This window comes from Chionomys nivalis, chromosome 4 (assembly GCF_950005125.1).
Source record: "Chionomys nivalis chromosome 4, mChiNiv1.1, whole genome shotgun sequence".
NCBI classification, from domain to species: domain Eukaryota; kingdom Metazoa; phylum Chordata; class Mammalia; order Rodentia; family Cricetidae; genus Chionomys; species Chionomys nivalis.
In genome coordinates, this window is record NC_080089.1 from 35,514,584 (window position 1) to 35,541,210 (window position 26,627).

Consider the following 26,627-nt stretch of genomic DNA (forward strand, 5'->3'; position numbering starts at 1 on the left):
TTGGAATGCTTATGCAAGGCAAGAAAATAGTTAAAGTCCAGCCCGGGTTATGCAGAGTTAGTCTTCTCAGATAAACAAAAAACGAAATAGTTTTAAAAATGACCACGCAGCCTCAAGTACGAGGGGGCAGGACAAAGACAGTATTTGGAGTTTACAGTCCAGTCAGGATCACCAGTTTTACCTGCACAGGCTCCAAAACTAGTTCAGCCCAACCTGTTTGTAGGAAGACCATTTGCCTAGTTTTACTAGCTTTCTAATTCTTAAACGAACATGCTGGCCCACACCTCTAATACCACACTTGAAACCTCAGGCAAGAGATAGTCAGCTAGACGCTTGTAATGTCACCCAAGGAAGGTTGAGGCAAGGGAACTGCTTCAGGTTTGTCAGCCTGAGCCAAAGAACATGATCCTGTCTTAAAGAGGAGCTGGGTAGAGTAGTACAATAAATATTAAGAGAAAACATGCAGCATAATCATAGAGTAGTTGGTAAGCATGCAGAAAGCCTGGAATAAAGTGAGAAATGTCGACTCTCAGGGAAAGGACTTAGGTACAAACTGAAACTTTGTACTGGCTTTGCATCTCCACAAAATCTGTCAGATGTGAAGGGTGAAACGCCTGCAAATGTTTATATGTGAAGTTTTAAACCATGACATTAAAGGACACGTGATGAAAACAAGTTTTTATGTCATTTCCCATTTCTTTGTAATTTCCTGTCTGCGTTCTGAAATCAAAAGACCCATGAGGTTCCTAAATTCCTGAATGCAATGTTATCACCTGGAAAAACTAGGTTCAGGCAGAGTATCAGCGCTCATTTATGTGTGTACGTGTGCTTGCTTTTATATATGTATACCACCGTATATATATATGGCCTTATACTAGCCTCTAAAGAGATGGAGGCAGATCAGTTCAGGGTCACAATGGCTACAAAAAAGCTCCAGGACAACCAAGGCTAAATGAAAGACTGTCTCGAATTTAATGTGTCTGAACAGATTTAAAGAAAATTGCCACAAGAGTAGCTAAACAAATTTACACACATACACATAAACCAAAACCATGATAAAACTTCCTAAAAATAGTTACAAAAGAATAGTAGAAGACAGGTTTTGTAACACTTGCCTATGACCTTGAAGGCCGGGGCAGAAAGATCAGGAATTCAAGGTTGAAGCCAAGTAAGGAATATGTTGTAAGAGGGTCTTATGGGGGGGGGGGGGGCGTAAGCAATTGCCTCTATCCCTTTCTGAGTATGAGAAAATTTTGGAAAAGTGAAAGCCTACTGCAGATAAAAGGTAATAAGTACAAAATAAAGATGAATCCCAAAGTACAGAAAAGCGGCTTGAATTGCATTGTGGGAAGCCCAGAATACTCAAGTTGAAATGACACCAGGCAACTCTAAATATGGAGGTCAAGCTGGGGCAGTCTCAAGACTACCTATGTATGAAACAGGCTTCTGCACAGTCTTCCTCTTGTGTAACCAAGGAACAGCTCTTCCCCAAAACTGGTGATAAGACTTCACGGCGTAAATCAAAAGAAGCTGGCTTGCAGAGTAAGCCCAGTGAACAGTGTGGCTATACTACTGAAAACAGCATTTAAATTTAAGTGTATATACTGAGAGTGGAACCTCTAAGTTTTCCTACTTTACTCCAGAAAGGCGACAGTCTGGCCAATATCCTTAAATAAGAGGACATACAAACCTTGAATTTTATGGATGGAAGAAAAAAAAATGTAACACCAATATCGATGATTTCTCAGTGTAGCAGCGCAGCCTGATCACAGTATATTAAAAAGCACAAGCACAGGCTCCCTTTCTACTACCCAGAAGTATAAAAGATGTCAGCCAAGAATTTGGGAACGTCTTTAATTGGAAAGGCAGCAAAACAATGGGACAGTCAGACAACAAAAAGTCGTAAAACTTTAGAAACAGAAAGCAGAAAAGAAAAAAAATGAGAACATGGTTGAAAACATGGTTGGAGATAGAAATTAGCTCACTGACGGAGTGCTTAGCTAGCATGCACAGGGCCCTGGGTTTGGACCAATGCAACACCACACACACACTGGCATACACAGGGCCCTGGGTTTGGCCCAATGCAAGAGAGGGGGGGGGGGAGGGAGGAAGGGAAGGGAGGGGAGGGGAGGGGGGAGGGAGGGGAGGGGAGAAGAGAAAGAGAAGAGAGAGAAAATACAGCTTAGGAAATCTCCCAGGAGATGAAAGATAAAAGAACAACTGAAAATTTTAGGAAATTGACTCAGGAAGCCCCACATTCAAGTAACGTTACCAGGGGATTTGAGTCGGTTAAGACCCTGACAGCTCTTCCAATTCCCAGCACCCACACAGCCGCTCATAAATGTCTGTAACTCCAGTTCCAGAAATCTGATGCTTCTTCTGGACTCTGTGGGCACCAGGCATACACATAATACACACACATATACAGACAAATCACCCAATCACATAAAAGTATTTAAAGTGTCAAACTGTGTTGTCTAACATTTAAATTTTTTTAATTAACCCTATCAGAAAAACAGCTGGAAGAATCTACATATTAAGAGTGTTTTTTCAAAAAACAGAAAAAACTTGACTATGCACACATGAAAATCCATAGTACCAGGACAGTGGATACCCACTATAAAGATGCAACAAAGGGGTCTGGGGCAAGGAATAGAGAAATATTCATCAGAATAACTGCATTTCTCAATGTTAGGAAAATAGAAAACAATAGGCTAGTGCCTTTACAATGCAAAATACCGAGAGTCTGGAATTCTATACCCAGCTATGCATTCAGTATGGTACAGAATAGCTCCAGAAATGTATTTGCCCTATATACTTTCATAAGATACTTAGAAATGGCAAATCAATGAAAAAGGCAAAAGATTAACAAATATCACAGTGAAATAGTACAAACTCAACAAACTTGGAGAGTTAACCAATTCAAGCTGAAAAATAAAAGACATTCTTAAAAGTAAACAATGTAATCAGGTGTGGTGGCATATACCTATAATCCCAGCACTTGGCAAGTAGAGGCAGGAGAAGCAGGAATTCAAAGCCAGCCCTGGCTGCAAAAGACCCTGTCTCAAAAGAGCAAAAGTTGCTTAACAAATCTATTTGATCACATTAAGAGAAAACAGGCACAAATGAAAGAGAATTGGCTAGGGAGATTGGGGGGGGGGGAAGATTTATAACAAGTACTTAAAAAAAGTAAAGTACTTCCTAAAAGAAGTTATAGAGGAAAAATAATAACCAGCTGGCTATAGTGGCCCACACCTGTAATCTCAACACCTGGGAGGCAGAGGCTGCACAATCAAGAGATCAAAGCTAGCATCTATATCTTGAGTTCAAAGCCAGCCTAAGCTACAGGGAACTGCCAAAAAGTAACAGTATATAACACATCTTAACTAATGAAGGTAAAAGGTAATTGCAACTATAATAGATGATAGTAAAAATAGTGTCACAAAATATGAGTCAATGGGTGTGTGGGAAGGTATATGTGTCAAATTGTATTGTTTTTTAGATGGATATTTTTTACACTAAGTGGGCTACAATTGAAAATAAAAGCAATCTTTTAAAAAATTTGCATAAACTAGAAAATATCAAAATCCCAGGAGTATAAATGATATGAAAAAGGGTTATTCCATTTATACTATAGAGAAAGCTTACTAATAACCTGTAATATAATTATATTGATAAATCAGATTAACCTTTCCCACTAGGCAGTAATTATGTATATAAATCAAGTAATATATTACATATAGGAAATCAAATCTTCTGGTTCATAAGCTGGCTTGAGGTCATTAGGTACAAGCACACCTAAGCATATAAGCACTGAGTACCAATGTGACTTGACTATCTAAGTCGTATAATTCCTCCTGTTTTCTTAAATAGTACAACTAATTTTTTAAGACAGTTTCTATACATCAGTGATTATGTCCTACGTTGTAAAATACATGATGAAATGTCTTATTATACCGAACAGAAAGCTGTTATCCTGGTATAAAATAACTATGAGACCTCTATGCTTCGAAGTTAAAATGCTTTTTAAAGTCTTTTTTCTTACAGTCAGACTTGCAATGATCTCTAGGTACCTGTTAGTAGCAATACTTCCCACATCCTCATTATATACTTAGCAAGGGCTTCAAAACCAGGTAATCAAGCCTGAAGTGGTGTGTGAACACAGCAGACTTACACTAAGAACAAAAGCTCATGGTGGAGAACACCAAGAGATTTAGGGGAGTCTCCAGGAAATGAGGAAATAGCCATTTACTATGTTTTAGATTGAGTGAAGTACTGAAAACTTTCTGATTCCAGTAACAACTACTAACCATCAACCTCTGTACATGGTAGAGTTGGAGGAGCATCTTCCTCTCAGAGTAATCTGTTTCACTGAGTCTTAAAAACTACTGGATTAGTCACAGTTGGTTCGCATTTTGCTTAGAATAAGAACCCTCACTAGTTTAAAGAATCCTGGTGAGATTGGACATACTTAGCAACTCTCTGTCCTTACAAAGCCAAAGATCTTCTAAAGAAATAGATATTGAGAACACAAACCTAACAGCAAGAACACTGTCTTCCCTGCTCAGAAACAGCACTCCTCTGGTCCCAGAAGCATTTATTCAGTTGATAAAAATTTATTAAGCACCCATTCTATGCAAAGCATTGTATCTGGGTGCTACAAAACAAAAAGTGTGACAAAGTTTTTATATTTGTAGAACCAGAGCTAGTCCTTAGGAGAGAAAGAAAATGTTCCTATTTGGTTTGTCTGGGGACCTAGAGCATGGATATGATCTTCCATCCACTCACTTCTGTGATTCTCAAATCAGTCGATTTAAGTCAAAACAAATAAGGCACATTAAAAAAAAAAAATACCCCCCTTTAATTGACCAAAGTAAAGCCATGACATTTCATTTGGTAACCTGCTCAGAATTACAAAAATCATTTGATTTGGCCCAGCCCATACTGTCCAGGGCAAAACTTCCAGACAATTCTAATCCCATCTGGTTCTGTTCTTAGAAACTGCTTATAAAAAAAAATCTTCGGCGTCCTCAATACGACGCGCTCAGTGCGAAGCATACCAGGGCACAATGTGGCATTTATGTCCTTGACAAACCTCGATTATCCAGGTCCTTTACCTGCAACAACATAACATGAGTTTAGTATGTGCCCAAAGTTCAACATTAGAGACCTACTAATGATCCAGACCAGAAAGGGCTGCACTAGACTCTGCTGCCTTTGGACAATGTGAATCAATCAACATGGATCAGAACCCACCTACTGTCAACTCAGCCTTTAAGAAGCGAACAGACGAACTTTGGCATTGGCCAAAATTCCTCAATCATTCTTTTTGTTCCCACTGTTACTTGAGTTTTTTCCCACTGTTACACAGAGTTTTGCTATGTAGCCTAGGCTGGCCTCAAACTCAATCCCCCTACATGTTTCCCTAGTGCTGGGATATAGGCATTACTGTGGGACAATTGTTTTACCCTATAAAGAAAGATTTGTTTCTTGTACTTGTTTAATAAAACGCTGATTGGCCGGTAGCCAGGCAGGAAGTAGAGGCAGGCAATGAGAATTCCAGCAAGAGGAAAGTTTCAGTCTGCAGTCATCACCCAGACAGAGAGGAAGTCAGACACAGAGCAAGCAAGATGTGACTGCCGCGTCGAAAAAGGTACTAAGTCACGTGGCTAACACAGATAAGAATTATGGGTTAATATAAGTTATAAGAGTCAACAAGAAGCCTAAGATACTAGGCCAATCAGTTTATAACTAATGTGGACCTCTGTGTGATTTCTTTGGGACTTAACGACTGCGGGAACTGGGCAAGACAGAAACCTCAGACAACAAGGCATAAATGCTATATCTGGCTCAATCTCTTCTCATGTAAAAGATATAACACATTCCTACGTGACATCATGTGATGTTGTCAAAAATTCAGCAAAAAATAAAAAACATGGTTCAAAACACAAATACATGCATTGCCCCCAATCCCCAAGCTATTTCAAACCCTACCTAGAACAAAATTGTTGAAACAAGTACAGTGGCGACATCTATAATACTACCATTCCAGAGGCTGAAGAAATGGGATAAACAGTAATATTAACTCCAGTCTGGTTGGAATCCAGAAACCCTAGTCCCAAACACCATAAAGAAAGAAGAAAAAAAAAAAAGTATTGGTCTGGGAAAATGATTCAGTGGGCAAAAACATTTGCCATCAACCCTGGTAACTAGATTTTGATCTCCAGGATACCTACAATAAAAGAACTAACCCCTGCAAGCTGTCCTTATATGTAGCATACATATAAAAGTGTAGTAAAAAAAAAAATGTTTTTTAAAGAAAAAGAAATGTGGGCATAACAACTGACAGCTGGGATGTCTAAGAATAATCAAAAATATAATTAGCAACATTTTGGCCTGACCAGATGGCTTAGCAGGTAAAACTGCATATGAGACTGATGACCTAAATTCTATCTTGGGAATTATAAAAAGGCAGAGAGAGAATCCACAAAGTTGTGTCTATACAATAAAACATATACAACATTTAAAAATATTAACACTTCAAGTAAATGACAAGCTACTTTGAAACCAGGTGCTATTAAAAATATTCCTATGTGAAAACTGTATACTAGAATGAGGACAGTTTTCCCGAGATGGGCAGCATCTACTCACCTTGTATATCCTGACCAGCCAATGTTCTGTGGTATATGCTTCCTCCAGGACATCAAGCTCAAAGTCTTTATTACCAATCTCAGCATTTCGAACACGGTCAAAGCCTGGCGGACGCTCTAAAAGCAACAAGAGAGAAAACTTCTTTCTATTCTGCAAATTAATTTCCTAGGGAGATGGAAGCTGCACACCAACTACTGTACTGGTTGCTATTCCTCAGCCTGCACTTTGACTAGAGTCTGCAAGAAAGAGCATTAGATAGAAATGGCAAATCAAAGTCAGGCAGTGGTGGTACGTGCCTTTAATTCCAGCACCTGGGAGAAGCCAGCCTGGTCAACAAGAGTTAATTCCAGGACAGACTGCAAAGCTACAGAAAAACCCTGTATCGAAAAACCAAAAAGAAAGATAAAAAAGAAAAGAAATGGCAAATCAAGTGCTACACTAGTTGAGTCCTGCCCAATGAGATGCTTGGTAGATAGAGTCCATAGAGTTTATCTCTTATAAATCTAAAAGGTGACTTTCAAGCCTCTCTACTTCTGAGACCTAACACTACTAACTGTTCCATGGGTCAGGAGTCCAAGACTTGTATATACTGCAAAAGTCTTTCCAGATGCAGAAACACAACTGAAATGGAAAGAATCTAACTGGAGCAAATTCCTCTCAATGTATCATGTAAAAAATGGAGAAGTACTTTTTCCTTTATTCCCTTAGTCCTTCTCACACTGCAATATTCTTTACTGAGACATTCATAAAAAATAAATAAATAATTTTTTTTTTTTTTTTTTGGTTGTTTTGTTTTTCAAGACAGGATTTCTCTATGTAGCCCTGGTTGTCCTGAAACTCCCTCTGTAGACCAGGCTGGCCTTGAACTCATAGAAATTCACCTGTCTCTGCCTCCCACCTGCTGGGATTAAAGGTGTGTGCCACCACCGCCCAAGCAAAAGATGTTTCAAAGAACAGAATTCAGAGGCAGACTGAGTTTGAATCCTATCATTTGATATTATCTAGTTCAGTTACCTGTTGGTTATTTCAATTTCCTCATATATAAAATGGCATTAAGATTAGTTTCTAATTCCTGGGCTCCTGTGACTAAATGAGTTAAAAAAGACTAAGAGCAGACCCCAGAAAACACAGTATGTGTTAGCTATCACTATTGTTAGTATTATGAATCACTCACTGGCTTCTGTGTAGACTTGTCCAAAGCGGTAGTAACACATTTTGTACATAAGGCAGTTGAGCAGCACTGGAGAACCTTCACGATCTACACGGAACTCCCCTGTTGGAGTATAGTAATCATTCTCCTTGATATGTCTTCCTGTATCTGTGCTTCCTCCAATCCGGACCATCCAAAGAAACTTGTTGATATCTAGAGGGGAAAGGAAAGAACCACTGAATCAGAAAAGCTGCAGGATCTAAGAAACTCAATGAAAATATCACTATTTCTTTTTTTTTTCAGTTTAAAGATTTATTTATTTATTATGTACACACTGATCTGCCTGCATGTACATCTGCAGGTCAGAAGAGGGCACCAGATCTCATTACAGATGGTTGTGAGCCACCATGTGGTTGCTGGGTATTGAACTCAGGACCTCCGGAAGAGCAGTCAGTGCTCTTAACCTCTGAGCCTTCTCTCCAGCCCGAAAATATCACTATTTCTAAGGAAATTTCCATCATAATTTTCTAATAAGGAATGCTATTATTTAACTCTGCAAAAATAAGAAATAGTATATGAGCAAAAATATTTCCTAAAAATACAAAACTTTTATTAGAAATTAATTGCTCATTAAAGGTTGAAATTAAATGCTATTGGTCCAGTCTTCAGCCACATCTGGAAGTATTCCTAGAAATCAAGGACTAAGATATTGCAAGTAGTGGCTACACATACTTAAGTAAGTACCTGCAGTACTGTTAATATCACTTTAGACATGCTGTGGGAGCATAATACACAGTGGAAACCAGGCACAGTAGTGCCTGTCTGTACTCCCAGCACTGAGAGGCTGAGGGAAAGTTTCATGCATTTAAGGCCAACCTGGGCTACACAGCATCAACTTTTCATATAAAAAAATCTGTTTAATGATCAAATATTTTATTTTAAACCTTCATAAGCACTCAACAAAAAGTAAAACCAATAGCCAGGTAGTAGTGGAACACGCCTTTAATCCCAGCACTTGAGAGGCAGAGGCAGGAGGATCTCTGTGAGTTCAAGGCCAACCAGGTCTACAAGAGCTAGTTCCAGGACAGCCAGGACTGTAACACAGAGAAACCCTGTCCTAAAAAGCCAAAAGAAATAAAAAATAAAATAAAGTAAAACTATAAGCCAGGTGTAGTGGTAACCCTAGCACTGGGACACAGGCAAGTGCATCTCTGTTACTTTAAGGCTAGCCTAGTCTAGTCTACATAGCAAGTTCCAGGCCGGACATCTCTACATAGTGAGATCCTGTCTGAAAAACATAATAAAGCAACAGAAAATGTCTATCCAAAGATCTGCTAATTGTTTTAGAAAACAGCATCTTGCCTAGACCTGTAATCTCAGCACTGAAGAGTTCAAGGCCAATCTAGGCAGAATCTTGAAAGATCAAGTCATGAGCATTTTTAGGTTTTGATTTATTCTATGGTAAGAGCTCATGATGTAGCACACACTGGCCTACTGCTTCAGCATGTGTAATGCCAGGATTACAGCCATAGTCATACTCCATCATTCATTACCCTACTTATTGTTTAATAGAACCAAGAAAAGGTAAGAAGACTAAAGAACGCACGCCTTTAATCCCAGCACTTGGGAGGCAGAGGCAGGCGGATCTCTGTGAGTTCGAGACCAGCCAGAGCTAGTTCCAGGACAGGCTCCAAAGCCACAGAGAAACCCTGTCTCGAAAAACCAAAAAAAAAAGAAGACTAAAGATGAACTGGGAATGAGCAACTGAAACAAAATCAGCCACGACTGAGATTGTCCTGTGGTACATATAAGTGTGGGGGTGGGACTTTTAAAATTCAAAAGTTTTCACAAACAGACCCAGCTGAAATATTGAATAAATGACAAGATTAATAGCAACAATAATAATAACTCTCAAACTTTCACAACTCCTAGTAATACAGTTTTGAGAGATTGTCTTTCATTATTGTCTCATACGTGTTTTCGTAGAGCTAGATACTGAATATTCTGCATTATTTTTAATGTCTTTAAGAAGTATTTTATTGTCTTTAAAACAAGACTAGCTTCTACAATTAGACTATTGCCAAATCATCATTCTTCCAACAATTCAAAAATATGACATCACCTCCAAAGAAAGTTCATTTTTCCCCGTTTTTCTAAATAAGTCTTTCTTTACATACAATTAGCTAGTAAACAGCACTCTGACTTCACAAAATCTGATGTTTTCACTTTTTTTTTTTTTTTTTTTTGGTTTTTCGAGACAGGATTTCTCTGAATAATAGCCCTGACTGTACTGGAACTGGCTCTTGTAGACCAGGCTGGCCCTGAACTCACAGAGATCCGCTTGCCTCTGCCTGTCAGGTGCTGAGATTAAAGACATGTGCCACCACCATCTAGCCTCACCCCATAATAAACAAGTTAAAAAAAGTAGTTTTCCCATCCTCATTATAAAACATCTGTATCACCGAAACAACCGTGCCCAAATGAAAAAGACAAACTCAGGTGTAGACAAAACTGTAGAGCAACTGAGAATTGTAAACACAGACACAGGAATTATAAATTAGTATAACCATTGTAGAGATCTCTTTGTGCTATTTAAACTGAACAATATGCATACCCTGAAAACTAGCAATTCCACTCGTTGGTAAATGTGTTCATCAAAATATATACAATAGGGGACTGGGGAGGTGGCTCAATAAGTAAAGCGTCTGTCATGCAAAATAAGGCCTAAATTCGGATCTTAAATAATCCACTAAAAAAAAAAAAAAAAAAGGCCCAGGCCAGGTAGTGGAGGCACACACCTTTATTCTCAGGACCCTGGAGGCAGAGACAGGCAGGTCTCTGTGAGTTCAAGGTCAGCCTGGTCTACAGAAGAAGTTCCAGGCCAGCCAAGGCTAAACAGAAAGACCCTGGTTTGAAAACAAACAAAAAAAGCTCAATGTAGCAACACGTACCTGTACCCTAGAACAGGAGGAGTATACGAGAACACCAAATTAAAACTACCCACAACAGGCCAGGCGGTGGTGGCACACACCTTTAATCTCAGTACTAGGGAGGCAGAGGCAGAAGGATCTCTACGAGTTTGAGGCCAACCAGGTCTATAGAGCGAGTTCCAGGAGTGGCTCCACAGTTACTGAGAAACTGTCTTGAAATCCTCCTTCCTAATAAACAAACAAACAAAAAAAACTATCCGGAACAGAATGAATGGTACATACATCATATAGATATTTCTGCAATTTCAACAACTGACTGAATTACATGGTTGACATAAACCTATATATGTAACTAACAGACTATCTGTTTTATTGGGTTAGCTTCTATTATTCTGTATTACAGGAGCTTGGAGAGATGGCTCAGCAGTTAAGAGCGCTGGCCCATGGCCAAATCTGTGGTGCTTTTTCTTGATAGTGGAGGAGAGACCAGCTCACTGAGGGTAAGACTGATTGGTTCTGGGTCCTACAAAAAAGCAGACGAGCAGGCCAAAAGAAGCAAGTCTGTAAGCAACACTCCTCCATGGCTTCCGTATCAGCTCCTACCTCTATGTTCCTGACTAGATAGAGTACCTTTCCCCGTCGATAAAATAATGTTCTCCTCCCCAGGTTGCTTTGAATAAAAGTGTTTCATCACAGCCAAGAGAAACCCTAACTAAGACAATAATTCTTTTCATGGTAAGTTACTAATGATAATGGCTGACATGAGACTCAAAAACGAATATAAATAAATAAAATTAAAATAGTAACTGATTCACTACATTTTCAATGCCCACAGATAGAAACAATATCAAGTACAGTACCATCAGAGGAATACCCAGTAAGGCCTCCAAAAATGACAAGCACATAGCTGACATCAAGCTCCCTCATGATTTCATAAGCTTTTTCTTCTGTAGATGCCATTGCCTAGAAAAATAAATGCACAATGTTCAAAGAAAATCTCAAGTCAACTCCTTTCCTAGCAACACATTTCCCAATAGACCTTATATATCAGACACCCTAAGGACCCATTTACCTTACCTGCCCTACTCGAGAAATATGAGTATTATTCCATGTGTTATTATCCACTAAAATTGTCCGATTTGCCATTGCGGTAATTTGGTAGCCATAATCCCACCATGACATGACCTTTGCATCCTAAAGAATGAATACAGAAAAATGTTTATCTCACTGCTCTTAAAAACCAAATGCCGCTGGGCAGTGGTGGAGCACACCTTTAATCCCAGAACCGGGAGGCAGAGGCAGGTAGATCTCTGTGTGTTTGAGGCCAGCCTGGTCTACAAGAGCTAGTTGCAGGGCAGCCAAAGCTACTAACAGAGAAACCCTTCCTCAGGGAGAAAAAAAAAAAATGCTAAGAGGAATGGAAGGACATCTTTGATAGCAAGTAAGACTTTCCTAATTAATCAACTTCTTAATAGAGTAATGTACTCCTAACAAGAAAATAAAATTGATAAAATTGGGGCACCGGCTCCTCCATTTATACAGTCAGGAAATAGTTTACATTACATACAACCCAAATACCCTTACTTCCAGACCACTGAAACAAGCATAGGGGACTATGTAGTACAGCTAAGACAGTTTAGTGTCACTAGGTAATTTAAATTTTTTTCTTTAGAGATATAATCTCACCATGTACATCAGGCTGGCCCCAAATTCAGAGGTTCACCTGCTTCTTATCCTCAATGCTGAGATTAAAGGCATGTGCCAACACTCCTCGTCTGTCATTAGGTAATTTTTAATGTGACCCTTAATAACATAAAATCATTATAAAATTTATAAAAACATTGCAAAGTCATTATAAAATTATTACAGAAGTAGAAGGGAAAAGACAAACCACAAAACATGATGGCAGGATTAAAAGAGTCCTAGTTTGGGGACTGAGTACACAGCTCAGTGGTGGAGTATGTGCTTAACACACGCTAAGGTTCTGGGTTCAGTCCAAACACTGCTTTTAAAAAACTTCTTAGTTTGGGTTTTTAGCAAATCTGACTCAGAAATACTGTTTCCAGAACCTCAAAAGACATAACTTACAATGTTAAATTTCATTATTATTAGGTGGTAATGTTTACCTTGATTCTGATTGTAGTTTCTGCTTTTTTTATAGCAAACATAATTAATATTTTCTTCTTTTGAAACTCATTTAATCTACCTTATATTAAAACCACTACCATATCAATACAAATGTTCAAATAGAATCTAGAATTTAAGATACTCTAGAACAATGATTCTCAAACTTTCTAATGCTTCAACTCTTTAATACACTTTCTCATGTTGTGGTGACCCCCAACCACAAACTATTTTTGCTGCTACTTTACAACTGTAATTTTGCTACTGTTAGAAATTGTAATATAAATATTTTTGGAGGCAGATGTTTGCCAAAGGGGCCACAACCCACAGGTGGAGAAACACTACTTTAGACGACAGTCTTCAATGAAAAGTTAGCCTTTAAAGCTTATTAAAAACTGAGTTTCTAAATTTCTCTAAGGTTCCTATCCATCTAAAAGAGGTCATACTTATCACAATATCAAGTGTCTTCACCACTATCTGACTATCCAACTCCTCTCAAATTTTTACCTCTGGAGTATTGTGACGAAGCCAATAATATGCTTCTCGGAAGTCATCAAAAATGATCCTACTGCCATCGCCACCACGAGCAGACAGTACAATGGAGGGAGAAGAGTAGGCTTCACTGGTTACCCAAGTTGAGTGGAAAGTGTAGGTGATAAGAAAAAAGGCCATGACCAGTATCATTCCACTTGCCACCTACAGAAAAAAGAACTGTATGTAAACCAAACACAGACAGCATCTTACGACCAAATATGACAGACCAAAATATGTCAAGCTGCACAAGTTCACTGTGACCACCCCTCTCAAACACACACACGCATGCACATTTTCCCAAGCCAACATGTTACTTAAATTTCACCTCATTCTTAATAGGATAAGTAGAATCCTGTTGCTTCTTGCTCTTCTTGTCTGGGCGACTTATATCCAAATTCTTCATATATGTGGACAGCACCTGGGAGACACCAATGCCAGAAAGAATGCACATAACAGGTGCCAACACCAGCATTAGACGCACCTAAAAGGAAAGAGAATCATGATCAGTATAATCAGTCTTTCACAAATAACAAGACTTCAATCTATTGGAAGACTATGACATCAATTTAGCAATTTTCAACAAATATTCTACTTCAGCAAGGTGAAATAAAATACATGTAGTATAGTTTTAGCATAACAGAAGTATTTCTTAAACTTTGTTGCAGTTGGGCCAGTTGCTGTGCAAATCTATAATTCCAGCTATCAAAATGCTCTGAAAGGAGAATCAAAAGTTCAAGGCCAGGACTAGAGAGGTGGCTCAATGGCTTCCAAGCACATACTGCTCTTATAGAGGACATAAGTTAACCCATGTTGGGCAGTTCACAACTGCCTAGAACTCCAGATCTGTCACCCTCTTCTAGACCCTGTACCTGCACATATGCATGTACACATATACACACATACATGGAAGAGATATGGCTCAGCAGTTTAAAAGCATGATCCTTAAGACTGGAGTTCAGGGGGCTGGAGAAATGGCTCTGTGGTTAAGAGTACTGACTGTTCTTCCAGAGGACCGGGTTCAATTCCCAGCACCCACACGGCAGCTCACAACTGTCTGAAGATCCAGTTGCAGGGGATCTGACATCTTCACACCAAAGCACATAAAATAAAGTTAAATAAAAAAGACTAGAGTTCAGTTCCCAACACCCATGTTAGGTAACTCAAGGAGATGTGATGTCCTCTTCTGGACTCTGCAAGTACCTGCTAGCATATAGCATACACACAAACATATACACATAAGTAAACATAACAAATGATAATCTTTGGAGCTGAAGAGATAGCTCAATGGTTTAAGATCATCTACTGCTCTTGCAGAGAAACTGAGTTTAGTTCCCAGCACATACATGGAGTGGCTCAAAATAGCCTGGCTCTGGCCTCCATAGCACCTTCACTAACATGCACATACCAACACACAAACACACACATACATACATAATTAAAACATAGGGGAAACAAAAGACCTTGTATCAAAAAACATGAGTATAAATAACAAACTCCATATCTAAATGTGTCTAGGTTCTGAATGATAATATAAAATTTTTACTGGGGTTTTGCTGTTCTTGGTTTTTGGAGACAGGTTTCTCTGTGAAACAGTCCTGGCCATTCTGGCTGGAACTTTCTTTGTAAACCATATTGGCCTTGAACTCAAGATATCCACCTACCTCTGATTCATGAATACTAGGATAAAAGGCATGCACCACACCTCTCAACAAATTTTTACTTTTTTATATACTTATTTTTGTCCATATTGTTTTTCTAGATAGAGACTAGCCATGTTGACCAGATCGTTCTTGAACTAATGGTTCTACTCCCCAAGTGCTGGAATTACAGGTGTATACCACCATAACCAATTAAAATATATTTGTAGTATACAGATAAACACTCAAACATACACACACATAAAAATAAAATAAAATAATGTTTCAAAATAGTGTAAGAAATATATTAGTGGCCAGGCGGTGGTGGCACACGCCTTTAATCCCAGCACTCGGGAGGCAGAGGCAGGCGGATCTCTGAGTTCTAGGCCAGCCTGGTCTACAAGAGCTAGTGCCAGGGCAGGCTATAAAGCTACAGAGAAACCCTGTCTCGAAAAACCAAAAAAAAAAAAAAAAAAGAAATATATTAGTACCTTACATAAAATCCTTCTCTGTCTTAACAATAAAGCATAGACAATACTCTCAAGGCTTTAAGATAAAAAAAATCTACTCCAGGAGCTAGAGAGTGGTAGCGGCTAAGCTTCTGGTTCTTCTAGGGAACCTGAACTTGGTTTCCAGCATCCACATCAGGAGGCACACAACTGCCTGTAACCGCAGTTCCATGCAAACATTTTTCTGTAATCTGTACCAAGTTCAATAAAGTATAAAAGTGCCTAACACAGGGTTATGAACTCAAGAAAATTAGACCCCCACAAACAGAATGTGTCTGTTTATTACAAATAAGTATTAACAACAGCAGGATGTTTTGCATAATCACCAATATTTTTTTTTTAATTCAGGTAGGCAAAAAAAAAAAAGAACAAACGAGAAAGCACCGCAGAGTCAGAGATAAAGTTTGGCTAAAACTGAGGGAATTCCTCACCATTACAGCTGAAAAGTACATGCTGGTCACACCATACATGATGATGAAAATCCGGGCATCAGACAGGTTACTAAAGCAGTAATAGAGGCCAACTACAAAAGAGGGAAAGAAAAGTAAGTAGCTGAGCCTGTACAGAAAATACAAGGGAAAATACCTTCATTATATGACTGAATGGCTTCATACATTTACCTCAGTAATTCTAGGAATCTATCCTAAATAAAATTATACAAAGCTGTTTACTATAACCAAACAACCACAAATCATCTAGCAGAAAAGATGGTTAATTACACCATATATTAAGTATAAAATACATTAAGATACTGCTATAAGAAGTTATAGGTCCCTTTCCTCTTCCACATCTTTATACACATCTACAGATGAAAAAAATATTTCTGGGGCTGGAGAGACGGCTCAGTGGTTAAGAGCATTGCCTGCTCTTCCAAAGGTCCTGAGTTCGATTCCCGGCAACCACATGGTGGCTCACAACCATCTGTAATGAGGTCTGCTGCCCTCTTTTGGCCTACAGGCATACAGACAGAATAGTGTATGCATAATAAATAAATAAATATTTTAAAGAAAAAGAAAAGAAAAAATATTTCTGTAAATCCTAAATTGGCAGAAATTATGTTTGTTTTTCCCCAGGCCTCAGTCATGCCAGGCAAGTGTCCCATCCCTGACAAAGCCCTAGCTCCACACCTAACCTTGATTCTTTATAATTAGGAGTAGAACATTGAATGGTATCATTCACACTCAACAAATAAGTAGATGAATGTTACAGGTTAGCCTGTAATACACAATAGACCACAAATACAAAATAGACCCTATCTTAAAATTAATTAATACTGAAAATGGGTTTTACATTACAATATTTTGAGAATGTAGCCCAGAACAAACTCAAGCTCACAATCCTCCTACCTCAGGTTCCAAGTACTAAATTATAGACATTCATCACTGCATCTGATTTAAAATATTAAAGGTAGTAGAACAGGTAGTAAGAACTAGTGCAAATGTACCGTTTTGCGTATTTTTTAAACTTATCTCTATTGTTTTTATAATATAAAAATTGTCTTAACTATAAAAACTCAACATACAGCTTCAATATAGCCAAGAAGAAAACTGGGTAAAAGAGAAAGGAATACGCTATGAGTACTAAGTATAAGTACCCACATGGAGCAGCTCACAACTGCCTGTAACTCTACCTCCAGAATACTGGACACCGTCTTCTGGTCTCTGCAGGCACCTGCACTCATACATACATACATACATACATACATACATACATACATACATAAAAATATTTTAAATACCTAAAAAAAAGTAAATAAATATTTAAAAAGTAAGGAAGAGGGCAGTTAATATATTGGAATAGAAGGATGACTCTTATGGAGGTCACTTCAAAATGCAGGACAGACCTGGAAACATGAAGACAAGGAGCTGCAGATCAAAATAGTAGGAGGACCAGGTTGTGGGCTGATGCTCAGACACAGATGCAATGATGGGGATGTTGTTTTTAGCATAAGAAGGATCCAGCAGTGAGTAAAAACGGCCTGTCCAGGGAGAAATCTTTCCTGCAAGAAAAGGCAATAAATATTTCACATATAGTCCTAAAACATTAAGCTAAAATGCTTAGTAATCACAACATCCCAGTTTATTTTATTATTAGTGTGCCTGTGTAGTATCTGAATATACACAGAAGTGGTAAAGTAACAGGGCAACTTCTGAGAGCTGGTTCTTGCCTTCCACCTTGTCTGAGGCAGGATCTCCTTTATTGTTTCTGCCACACTTCATATTCCAGACTAGCCAGGCGGTGGTGGCGCACACCTTTAATCCCAGCACTTGGGAGGCAGAGGTAGGCGGATCTCTGTGAGTTCAAGGTCAGTCTGGTGTACAGAGTGAGTGCCAAGTCAGGCTCCAAAGCTACACAGAGAAACCCTATTTTGAAAAAAGCAAACAAATAAACCAAACATATTCCAGACTAACTTACCACCAAGCTTCTGAGTGACTGTACTATCTTAATTAGCCATTCGCCCCATAAGTGTAAGACTGTGCAAAAAGCACTTTTACCCACAACGTTCCATTTTTATAAAATTCTGAGATAAAAAAGGACTTCTTTTGATTTACCAACATCAGTATTATTTAGTTTTACTCCTTTCTTTTTAAAAAACTTGAGAGAGTATATTTTTCAACAACATAATTTGGCTATATAAAAATTCATGGGGGGAGCCGGGCAGTGGTGGCGCACGCCTTTAATCCCAGCACTTGGGAGGCAGAGGCAGGTGAATCTCTGTGAGTTCGAGACCAGCCTGGTCTACAAGAGCTAGTTCCAGGATAGGCTCCAAAGCCACAGAGAAACCCTGTCTCGAAAAAACCAAAAAAAAAAAAAAAAAAAAAAAAAAAAAAAAAATTCATGGGGGGAAGTGGGTTTCAGAGAAGCCTACTGAAAAGGAGAATCTTAGGCTTAATCTAGTCAAAATAAGAAATCAAAGTCAACTCTAGAATCTAAGGGAACTAGGTCCTCCATCCTGCTATGAATTAGAAAAATCAAATTAGCTTCTGAGGAGTGTAATTTAAAAAAAAAAAAAGGAGAATATCACCTAAATAGCCATGATTTAGTTTCCATAGATTGAGTGCCATGACTTAAACTATGACAAAGAAAAGAATTTCTACAAGCCAACCAATAGGAAAGAAAAAGAAAACTGAAAAAGTGCTGGCAAGGCCAGATAATCCATTTAGCTCTACAAAGACACTTTGTCATGCTGAATCCAAATGCTGACAAACAGAATGAATGTTTTAAAGAGTAGGACTTCGGGGCTGAAGAAATGGCTCAGCAGTTAAGAGTCCTTGCTGCTCTTGCAGAGGACATGGGTTCGGTTCACAGTACCCATGTAGTTGCTCACAGATGTCCACAACTCCAGTTCCAGGGAATTTGATGCCTTCTTCTGGTCTCCTCAGGAACCAGGCACACGTGTGGTGCACAAACATACATGCAGACAAAACACCCATACACATAAAATTAAACTAATCTTTAAGTGCTTGGCTTTAGCACTTGAAATAAAGACAGAATCTTCTGTGGTGACCGAACAGTCCGTCTTTTTGGTATTTATTTTACATCTGTATCCATGTGTATCTAACTATAAAAGACGTGCTCCCCTACCTGTCAGCATGAGGAGTGCTCCCACGGTGAGGAGGACAAAACCAACCAGGGAGATGACACTTCGGAAAAGAACTTCAAATTGCTGTGGATTCAGTTTGCTGCGCAGGTAATCTACGAAGGCATGGATCTGACAGAGACCAAACACTCCAAAGGCTGCCATGTGTTCTGATGAAAGGACAGGCTAGGGGAAGTGGGTGATCACATACGGCAATATTAGGAGAAAAAACAAATACAGTTCATCCAAAATTGGTACTTTTCTGATCTACTTCAACCCAAGGAGTCAAATGAGGTCTCAAGTTCCAAAATGAACAAGGACCAATATAGAAATGGGTTTTATTTACCGAATATATTTTCTAAAGAATGTCTGAGCCGGGCGGTGGTGGCGCACACCTTTAATCCCAGCACTTGGGAGGCAGAGGCAGGCGGATCTCTGTGAGTTCGAGACCAGCAGAGAAACCCTGTCTCGAAAAACCAAAAAAAAAAAAAAAAAAAAAAAAAAAAGAATGTCTGAGACCTTCTTTATATATATATATATAAATACATATTTAAATATGTATAGAAGAATATATTTCTAAATAGTCTAACAAAGCACACTATACACCATCACATTCACATCCTTGCCACCTGCTCCAGTTACTTCCTTAGTGTGAACTGAGTTTTCTCCTAATTCCCTTTCACTAAAACTCATCATTTAAAATTCAATGTCACTTTCATCTCCAAACCTGAGAAATCAATGGCTCCTATGTCTCAAGCACCCCTATGACTCCTTTAGTATATAATGACTCCTTTCCACAGACAGTAGTTCTCTAACTCTAGTGGGCATTATAACCAAGGGGAATGTTAAAGTGGGTTCTGAGCCCCACCCAGAGTGTTTGATTCAACAGGTCTCTTTTACTGTCTCACTTGGCTTGGTTTGGCTTGATCTGGGTTCTCTGTTCTGATCTGATCTGTCTGTTGAGACAGAGTTTCATGCACACCAGTCTGGGCTTCAACTTGATTGAAGTCAAGGATGACTTTGAATTCTTAATCCCTCCTCCACAGAATCTGCATTTCTAACAAGTGTCCAGACACTATTAATGTCAATGCTCCAGAAACGACTTTCCAGAACTACTGAACTATAGACCACTACAGCTGTGTATATTTCTTTCTCCAACTTCCTCAGGGACTAACACAGCATTTTCTCTACATCTTCCAGTGAATAGCAAATTTCAAATATTAAGTGACTACAAATATTTGCTTATCTCTAAATATGAAAACTTTACAAAAGAAACCAAACACACAATTTCCTGCTAACTGTACATAATAACCTGGTTACAAAGCTTGTGCTTTGCTTGCTCAAGGACTCTCCTAAGCCCCATTAAGATGTCCGGAGTCCACTGCTATCAAATGGGGTCATTTCCACTAAAAGGCTGGAATTTTAAACTTTTTTGAAATTTTAACTTTGATCATTCAAGTCAACCCTGTTAACTAGCCCTCCTCCTCACACAAACCTAAGCATAGAGCCATTAAATTCAAATAGCATGTAGCAAAAACTGATTTGTTATTAGAGGCATATTCATAACCAACAATTCTGTTGTTTCAGTTAATAAGCAGCGGAAAATAAAAACTGTAATCCATATTCTTCTTAAGAGAATCCAACCTACTCAATCTAGTTAGAGCTACTTAGAAACATCTGGCTGCAGAAACTCTATATAAAGTCTCAGCTTACCTGGAAGCCCACAAAGGAGATCTGCATAGAAAGAATGGTGCCCAGGCAGTAAACAGTACAGTAGGCTACATAGATCCGGTGAGAAAAACGGCCTGTTAACATTAGCACCAGGACATGAAGAGGGATCAAGTTGATCAAGAACACATAACCTCCCCATGAAGAGACCTGTAAGAAGACAGAAGGATTAGTCCCTTGGAGCAGACTCAGAGCATGCTGACACTGATACAGTAAGATATACCAAGTCACAGTGTTAATCTAGATGGCATACGGTGTCAGACACAATCTAAGTAGAAGCACAAAAAAAAGTCAAGGGACAGATGTAAAATTACATAGAAAAAAAATGTATCTTAGAAAAGGAAATTTTTAAGGGGAATATAATAAAAATATGGGACAGCCAACATGTACCCATAGGAAATACAGTAATACAGAATTTGAAAGACTTTATTAGTAGACTGAAAAACAGGGGGTCTAGGGATATAACTCAGTAGAATGTTTGCCTAGCATACAAGAAGCCCATGGTTCAATCCTAAACATCGTATAATCCAGGCACTGTGGTAGACATCTGTAATCCCAGCTCTAAGGAAGTAGAGACAAGGGATCAGAAGATCATCCTTGGCTACAGAGTTTGAGGTCAACCTGGGATACATAAGACCCTATCTCAGAAAGAACTTGGGGACTGGGGAGGGGGGAAAAATTTTTTTATTAAAAATATGTAGCCGGGCGGTGGTGGCGCACGCCTTTAATCCCAGCACTCGGGAGGCAGAGGCAGGCGGATCGCTGTGAGTTCGAGACCAGCCTGGTCTACAAGAGCTAGTTCCAGGACAGGCTCCAAAACCACAGAGAAACCCTGTCTCGAAAAACAAAACAAAAAAACAAAACAAAAAAAAAAACAATAAAAATATGTAGAGAAGTACTATCTACCTCAGCAGTTAATCAGATACTCAGTATGAGCTCAATCCCTATGCCAAAAAAAGAGACACAGAGAATACATGTATATAGTTACCATGTAGAAATAAGCAAGGGCACACTTGGCAGCCCAGTAGATGGAACCAGTCTTCACTGCCTTGATCCACATGTAGTAAGTAAGCAGCATGCAAAAGATAGCAATTCCTGAAGAAAACAAGACATTCAGAAGCCGCACTAACACAGAGTAAGAACACTTTTCCAGGAGCTAGACTTTTAATCCCAGCATTCAGGTGGCAGAGACAGGTGGATATGAGTTTAAAGATAGCCTGATGTACAGAGCAAAATCCAGGACATCCAGAGCTACACAAAGTAACCCTGTCTCAAACAAAAACAACCAAAAAAAAAAAAAAAAAAAAAAAAAAAAATCACCCTTTTCTAGGGACTAGAAGAGGACTCAGTGGCTGAGAACAAACATTGCCGTTGCTGAAAAACCAATTCCTAGCACCCACATTTGATGACTCACCACCACCTCTAACACTAGATCTAACTCTTCGGGCACCAGCACTTACAAACATACAATCAAAAGTAATAAATCTTTAATAAAAGAACACAGTTCTGGAACATACTATCCAGATTCTAAACTATTTCTAAACTACTATTCACTACAAGTATAACCTTAGGCAAATTATTTTACTTCCCTTTGCCTTTGCTTCCCGTAAGAAGGAGTCTGAGTCCCAGCACTCGGGAGGCAGAGGCAGGCAGATCTCTGTGAGTTCGAGGCCAGCCCGGTCTACAAGAGCTAGTTCCAGGCCAGGCACCAAAGCTACAGAGAAACCCTGTCTCAAAAAACCAAAAAAAAAAAAAAAAAAAAAGAAAGAGTCTGAGTATAATTTTCTTCCTCCAGTGCTGAGGATTAGACAAAGGGCCTCATGCACGCTAGTTAAATTCTCATCTCCTGAGCTGCACCTCCAGCCCATGGAATCTACAGTAAATATCTACTTATTAAAAACATTGCAAGGGCAAATGCAGTGGAGAAAAAGCACCTGGAATAGTTACTAGAATACAGGAAGAAACTGGTAAATATTGGCCACAACACTATTTTATTTGGCTGGGCGGTAGTGGCGCACACCTTAATCCCAGGACTGGGGAGGGCAGACGCAGGTGGATCTCTGTGAGTTTGAGGCCAGCTTGGTCTACAGAGCAAGTTCCAGGACAGCCAGGGCTACACCGAGAAACCCTGTCTCAAAAATCCAAAAACAAAAAACAACAACAAAAAAAAACCCCACTACTTTATTTGTAGGCATTAAATTTCCAGCTAGTCTTAAAAATATGCCAGGCTATATGCATGCTAATAAAGGCAGACCTTTTACTCAGAATGGTGCTGTCTTTAACAACTGACTCATAGATGACCTGGAGCTATACCTCCAAGACAGAACACTTATCTACCAAGCCCAACGCCCTCAATTCAATGCACAGCTCTACCACCACCCTGACTACCCAACCCCTGAGGAAAAAAACTGCCTCATGAATTCCCAAATATAGGTCCAGATCAATTTCAACTACTTCCAAAAAGCTTTCTTTTGATCCCTAAAACCAAATTAATTTCTGTTTACAAGACATCCCCAAAGGACAATGCTCAAGAGTTTTAACTTTTTGTTATTGTTTGTTTTGTTTGTGCTAGGCAGAATAGGCAGGCCTGAATGAAGTTCACTATGTAGCCAAAGCTAGACTCAAACTTACTATAAAGCCCAGACTGGACTTGAACTCAACATCTTCCATTTTCACTTTGAATGCTAGGATTACAGTAATGTGAACATCAGGCCAGCTTTGAGATTTTTTAAATTGTTTTTATTTTCTGGAACAATGTCTCATGTAGTCCAGGCTGGCCACAAATGCACTATATAGTCAAGGATGGCCTTGAACTCCTCATCTTCCTGCTTAAGTGCCAGGATTACAGGTATATACAACCATATTCAACTAGAGTTATTTTTATAAATCCATCATTATATTCCTTAGCAGATTATAGGATATCTGTCATCTATCCCTTAAATTTTTTTTCAATTTTAGAACAAAATGATCAAATTTATTATCTATCTCTATAATACCTAACATTATGCTCTCCCAATACGTTTCAACAAAAAAATATGTCAATAAAAATCACTGTAATTTTAAAGACACTTACAGTAGGAAAATTAAGAACATAATGTTAAAACAACAGTTATATATGAGTAAACAAAGGCCTGTTAAGAAGTTCCCAGCTAGGGCTGATGAAACTGCTTGGCTAGGTCAGGTAGCACTTGCTATCAAGTCTGATGACCTCAGTCTAATCCCTGAGAATCACATGATAGAAAAGAATTGACAGCTGCTAGTTGTCCTCTGACCTTGACATAAAAGCATGCATGAGCATGATGTAGATACACACAGTAAATAGGTATTAATTTTTAAAGTTCCCAGCTACCTCTCTAGGGGAGTATCTTGTCCAAGATTCCTTCCTGCCATTCTCACCAAGTCCAATTTTATTACTGCTAAGCAATAGAGATGAACCTAAATTCAGCACCTTGTGAAATTTCAGTAGATAATAAAGTGAACACACCCCTTTCAGCATTTGCCAGGCATGGTGGTGCACGCCTTTATTCCCAGCACCTAGTTCAAGGCCAGCCTGGTCTACAAGGCAAGTTGCAGGACAGCCAGGACTACACATAGAAACCCTGTCTCAAAAAAAAGAAACAAAATAAAAAATTCTTTCCGCATTCTAAATCTTACCTTCGTTATCATAGGAGCCAGCTACAGATCGAGAAATATACCCAGGAACTACAGCGATCATGGCAGCAGCAAGAAGCCCAGCTCCTGCATCCTGGAAAAGCAAAAGTTAACATGGATATGCCTCTAAGAGCACTGAGGACCTACTAATCCATTCTGTTTACAAGGAGCCCAGAAAGCACTCAAAAATTTCCAAGGTTGATATAAGATGCTAGAAATGCACATAGCACAACAAAGCCAAACTTTAGTCAACTCCAAATGAGAACACCAAATCTAATATGAGTACAAATATGCTGAGACAGAGACATCATATGAGCTTCAGGGTATAATGGAAAGGACCTATCATTTCAGTAAGAGGGTTAAAAATCCAAGACCAATCTAGGTAACAAAACATGATCCTTTCTAAGGGAAAAAACAAAAAAAAAAAAAAACGGGTAATAGGAATGTAATTAGGGATATAGCTCAGCTGACAGGATACTCACATGCTGAGCAAGCTTGAAGCCCTAGTTTGATCCCTAGCACCACATAAACCAAACATGCCTATAATCCCAGCATTTGGGAGACAGTGTGATTAAATAAGATCAGACACTCAAGATCATCTTTGGCTACACAGTGAGTTAAGATCAGCTTAGACTACATAACAGCCTGCCCTCCCAAGATAATAATAATGAAAATAATAACAATCACATGAGCTGTCAAAACCAGAGCCTGCTGGATATGGAGGCAAACACCTTTAATTTCAGCACTCCAGAGGCAGAGGCAGAAGCAGATAAATCTGTGTGAGTTTGAGATCAGCCAGGACTATACAGTAAAACTCTGTCTAAGAACAAAATAAATAAAAGCCAGTATTTGAATCAGAATGGACTATTTAGCTATCAAACTTATTAGTCTCCTCCTCTAACACTGACTGCACATCACAAAAAAAAAAAAAAAAAAAAAAAAAAAAAAAAAAAAAAAAAAAAACACCACTTCTACAACAAAAGGATAACATTATTTGACTTTAAAAGAACTGGGCATGGGGCTGGAGAGATGGCTCAGTGGTTAAGAGCCTTGCCTGTTCTTCCAAAAGTCCTGAGTTCAATTCCCAGCAACCACATGGTGGCTCAAAACCATCTGTAATGAGGTCTGGTGCCCTCTTCTGGCCTTCAGGCATACACACAGACAGAATATTGTATACATAATATTAAATAAATAAACATTTAAAAAAAAAAAAAGAAGAACTGGGCATGACAGCAAACTCGTGTAATCCCAGCACTTAGAAAGCGAAGACAGGAAGACACAATTCTGAGGCCAGCCTGAGCTCCATAGGAAAATCCTATCTCAAAAACACAACAAAAAAGTGACAATCTACCCAGATTGAGGAGACTGAAAAGTTGAGAGATTACCAGCCAACCTTTCAGTCTTCCCAGCTGCACCTGGCTTCTCAAGCCTTCCTACTAGTTTATCACCTCTCAGGTACCTCCCAAACACTACAGCCACAGAACAAGGATAGAGTACAAAGAATCAAGGTCAACAAGAAACCTGAAAACCTTAAAAGGGCAAACAGCTGCAAATGATAGTAAAGCACATATTCTCCACTAATCTGGTTCAACAAATGTCTTTAGCTTCCCACTATGTAGGAGTTTTCAATTTCCTTCAAAATCTAACAAGTCACCCTAATGGGACACTCCTTAAGACTAAAGATATTCTAAAGAGGTAGTTTCTCAACCTTTCTAGTGCAATTCTTTAGTACAGTTACTCACGTTGTGGTAACCAACCATAAAATTATTTTCATTGCTACTTCATAACTGTAATTTTACTACTGTTATAAATCATACTGTAGATATTTTTAGAGGCAGAGGTTTCCCAAAAGGTCACAACCAACAGGTTCAGAACCTGTCTTTTTTTTTTTTTTTTTTTTTTTTTGGTTTTTCGAGACAGGGTTTCTCTGTGGTTTTGGAGCCTGTCCTGGAACTAGCTCTTGTAGACCAGGCTGGTCTCGAACTCACAGAGATCCGCCGGCCTCTGCCTCCCAAGTGCTGGGATTAAAGGCGTGCGCCACCACCGCCCGGCCAGAACCTGTCTTTTTTTTTTTTTTTTTTTTTTTGATTTTTCGAGACAGGGTTTCTCCGTAGCTTTTGGTTCCTGTCCTGG

The 26,627-nt window shown here is 38.9% G+C and overlaps 1 protein-coding gene across 2 annotated transcripts in view; it reads right to left on the reverse strand.

Annotated features, from left to right (window-relative positions):
* Positions 1-1,211: 1,211 nt before the first annotated feature.
* Stt3a (STT3 oligosaccharyltransferase complex catalytic subunit A) overlaps positions 1,212-26,627 on the reverse strand; it is a 36,213-nt gene continuing 10,797 nt past the window's right edge. For both annotated transcript variants that reach the window (XM_057767529.1, XM_057767530.1), the window contains exons 6-18: positions 24,498-24,588; positions 21,832-21,938; positions 20,829-20,993; positions 19,121-19,301; positions 17,379-17,534; positions 15,967-16,058; positions 13,715-13,870; positions 13,363-13,551; positions 11,809-11,925; positions 11,592-11,694; positions 7,826-8,014; positions 6,652-6,767; positions 1,212-5,117 (exon numbers count right to left, since the gene is read on the reverse strand). In XM_057767529.1, coding sequence (XP_057623512.1) covers positions 5,079-5,117; positions 6,652-6,767; positions 7,826-8,014; positions 11,592-11,694; positions 11,809-11,925; positions 13,363-13,551; positions 13,715-13,870; positions 15,967-16,058; positions 17,379-17,534; positions 19,121-19,301; positions 20,829-20,993; positions 21,832-21,938; positions 24,498-24,588 — 1,701 coding nt within the window. In that variant the 3' untranslated portion in view covers positions 1,212-5,078. The remainder of the gene's footprint in view (positions 5,118-6,651; positions 6,768-7,825; positions 8,015-11,591; positions 11,695-11,808; positions 11,926-13,362; positions 13,552-13,714; positions 13,871-15,966; positions 16,059-17,378; positions 17,535-19,120; positions 19,302-20,828; positions 20,994-21,831; positions 21,939-24,497; positions 24,589-26,627) is intronic.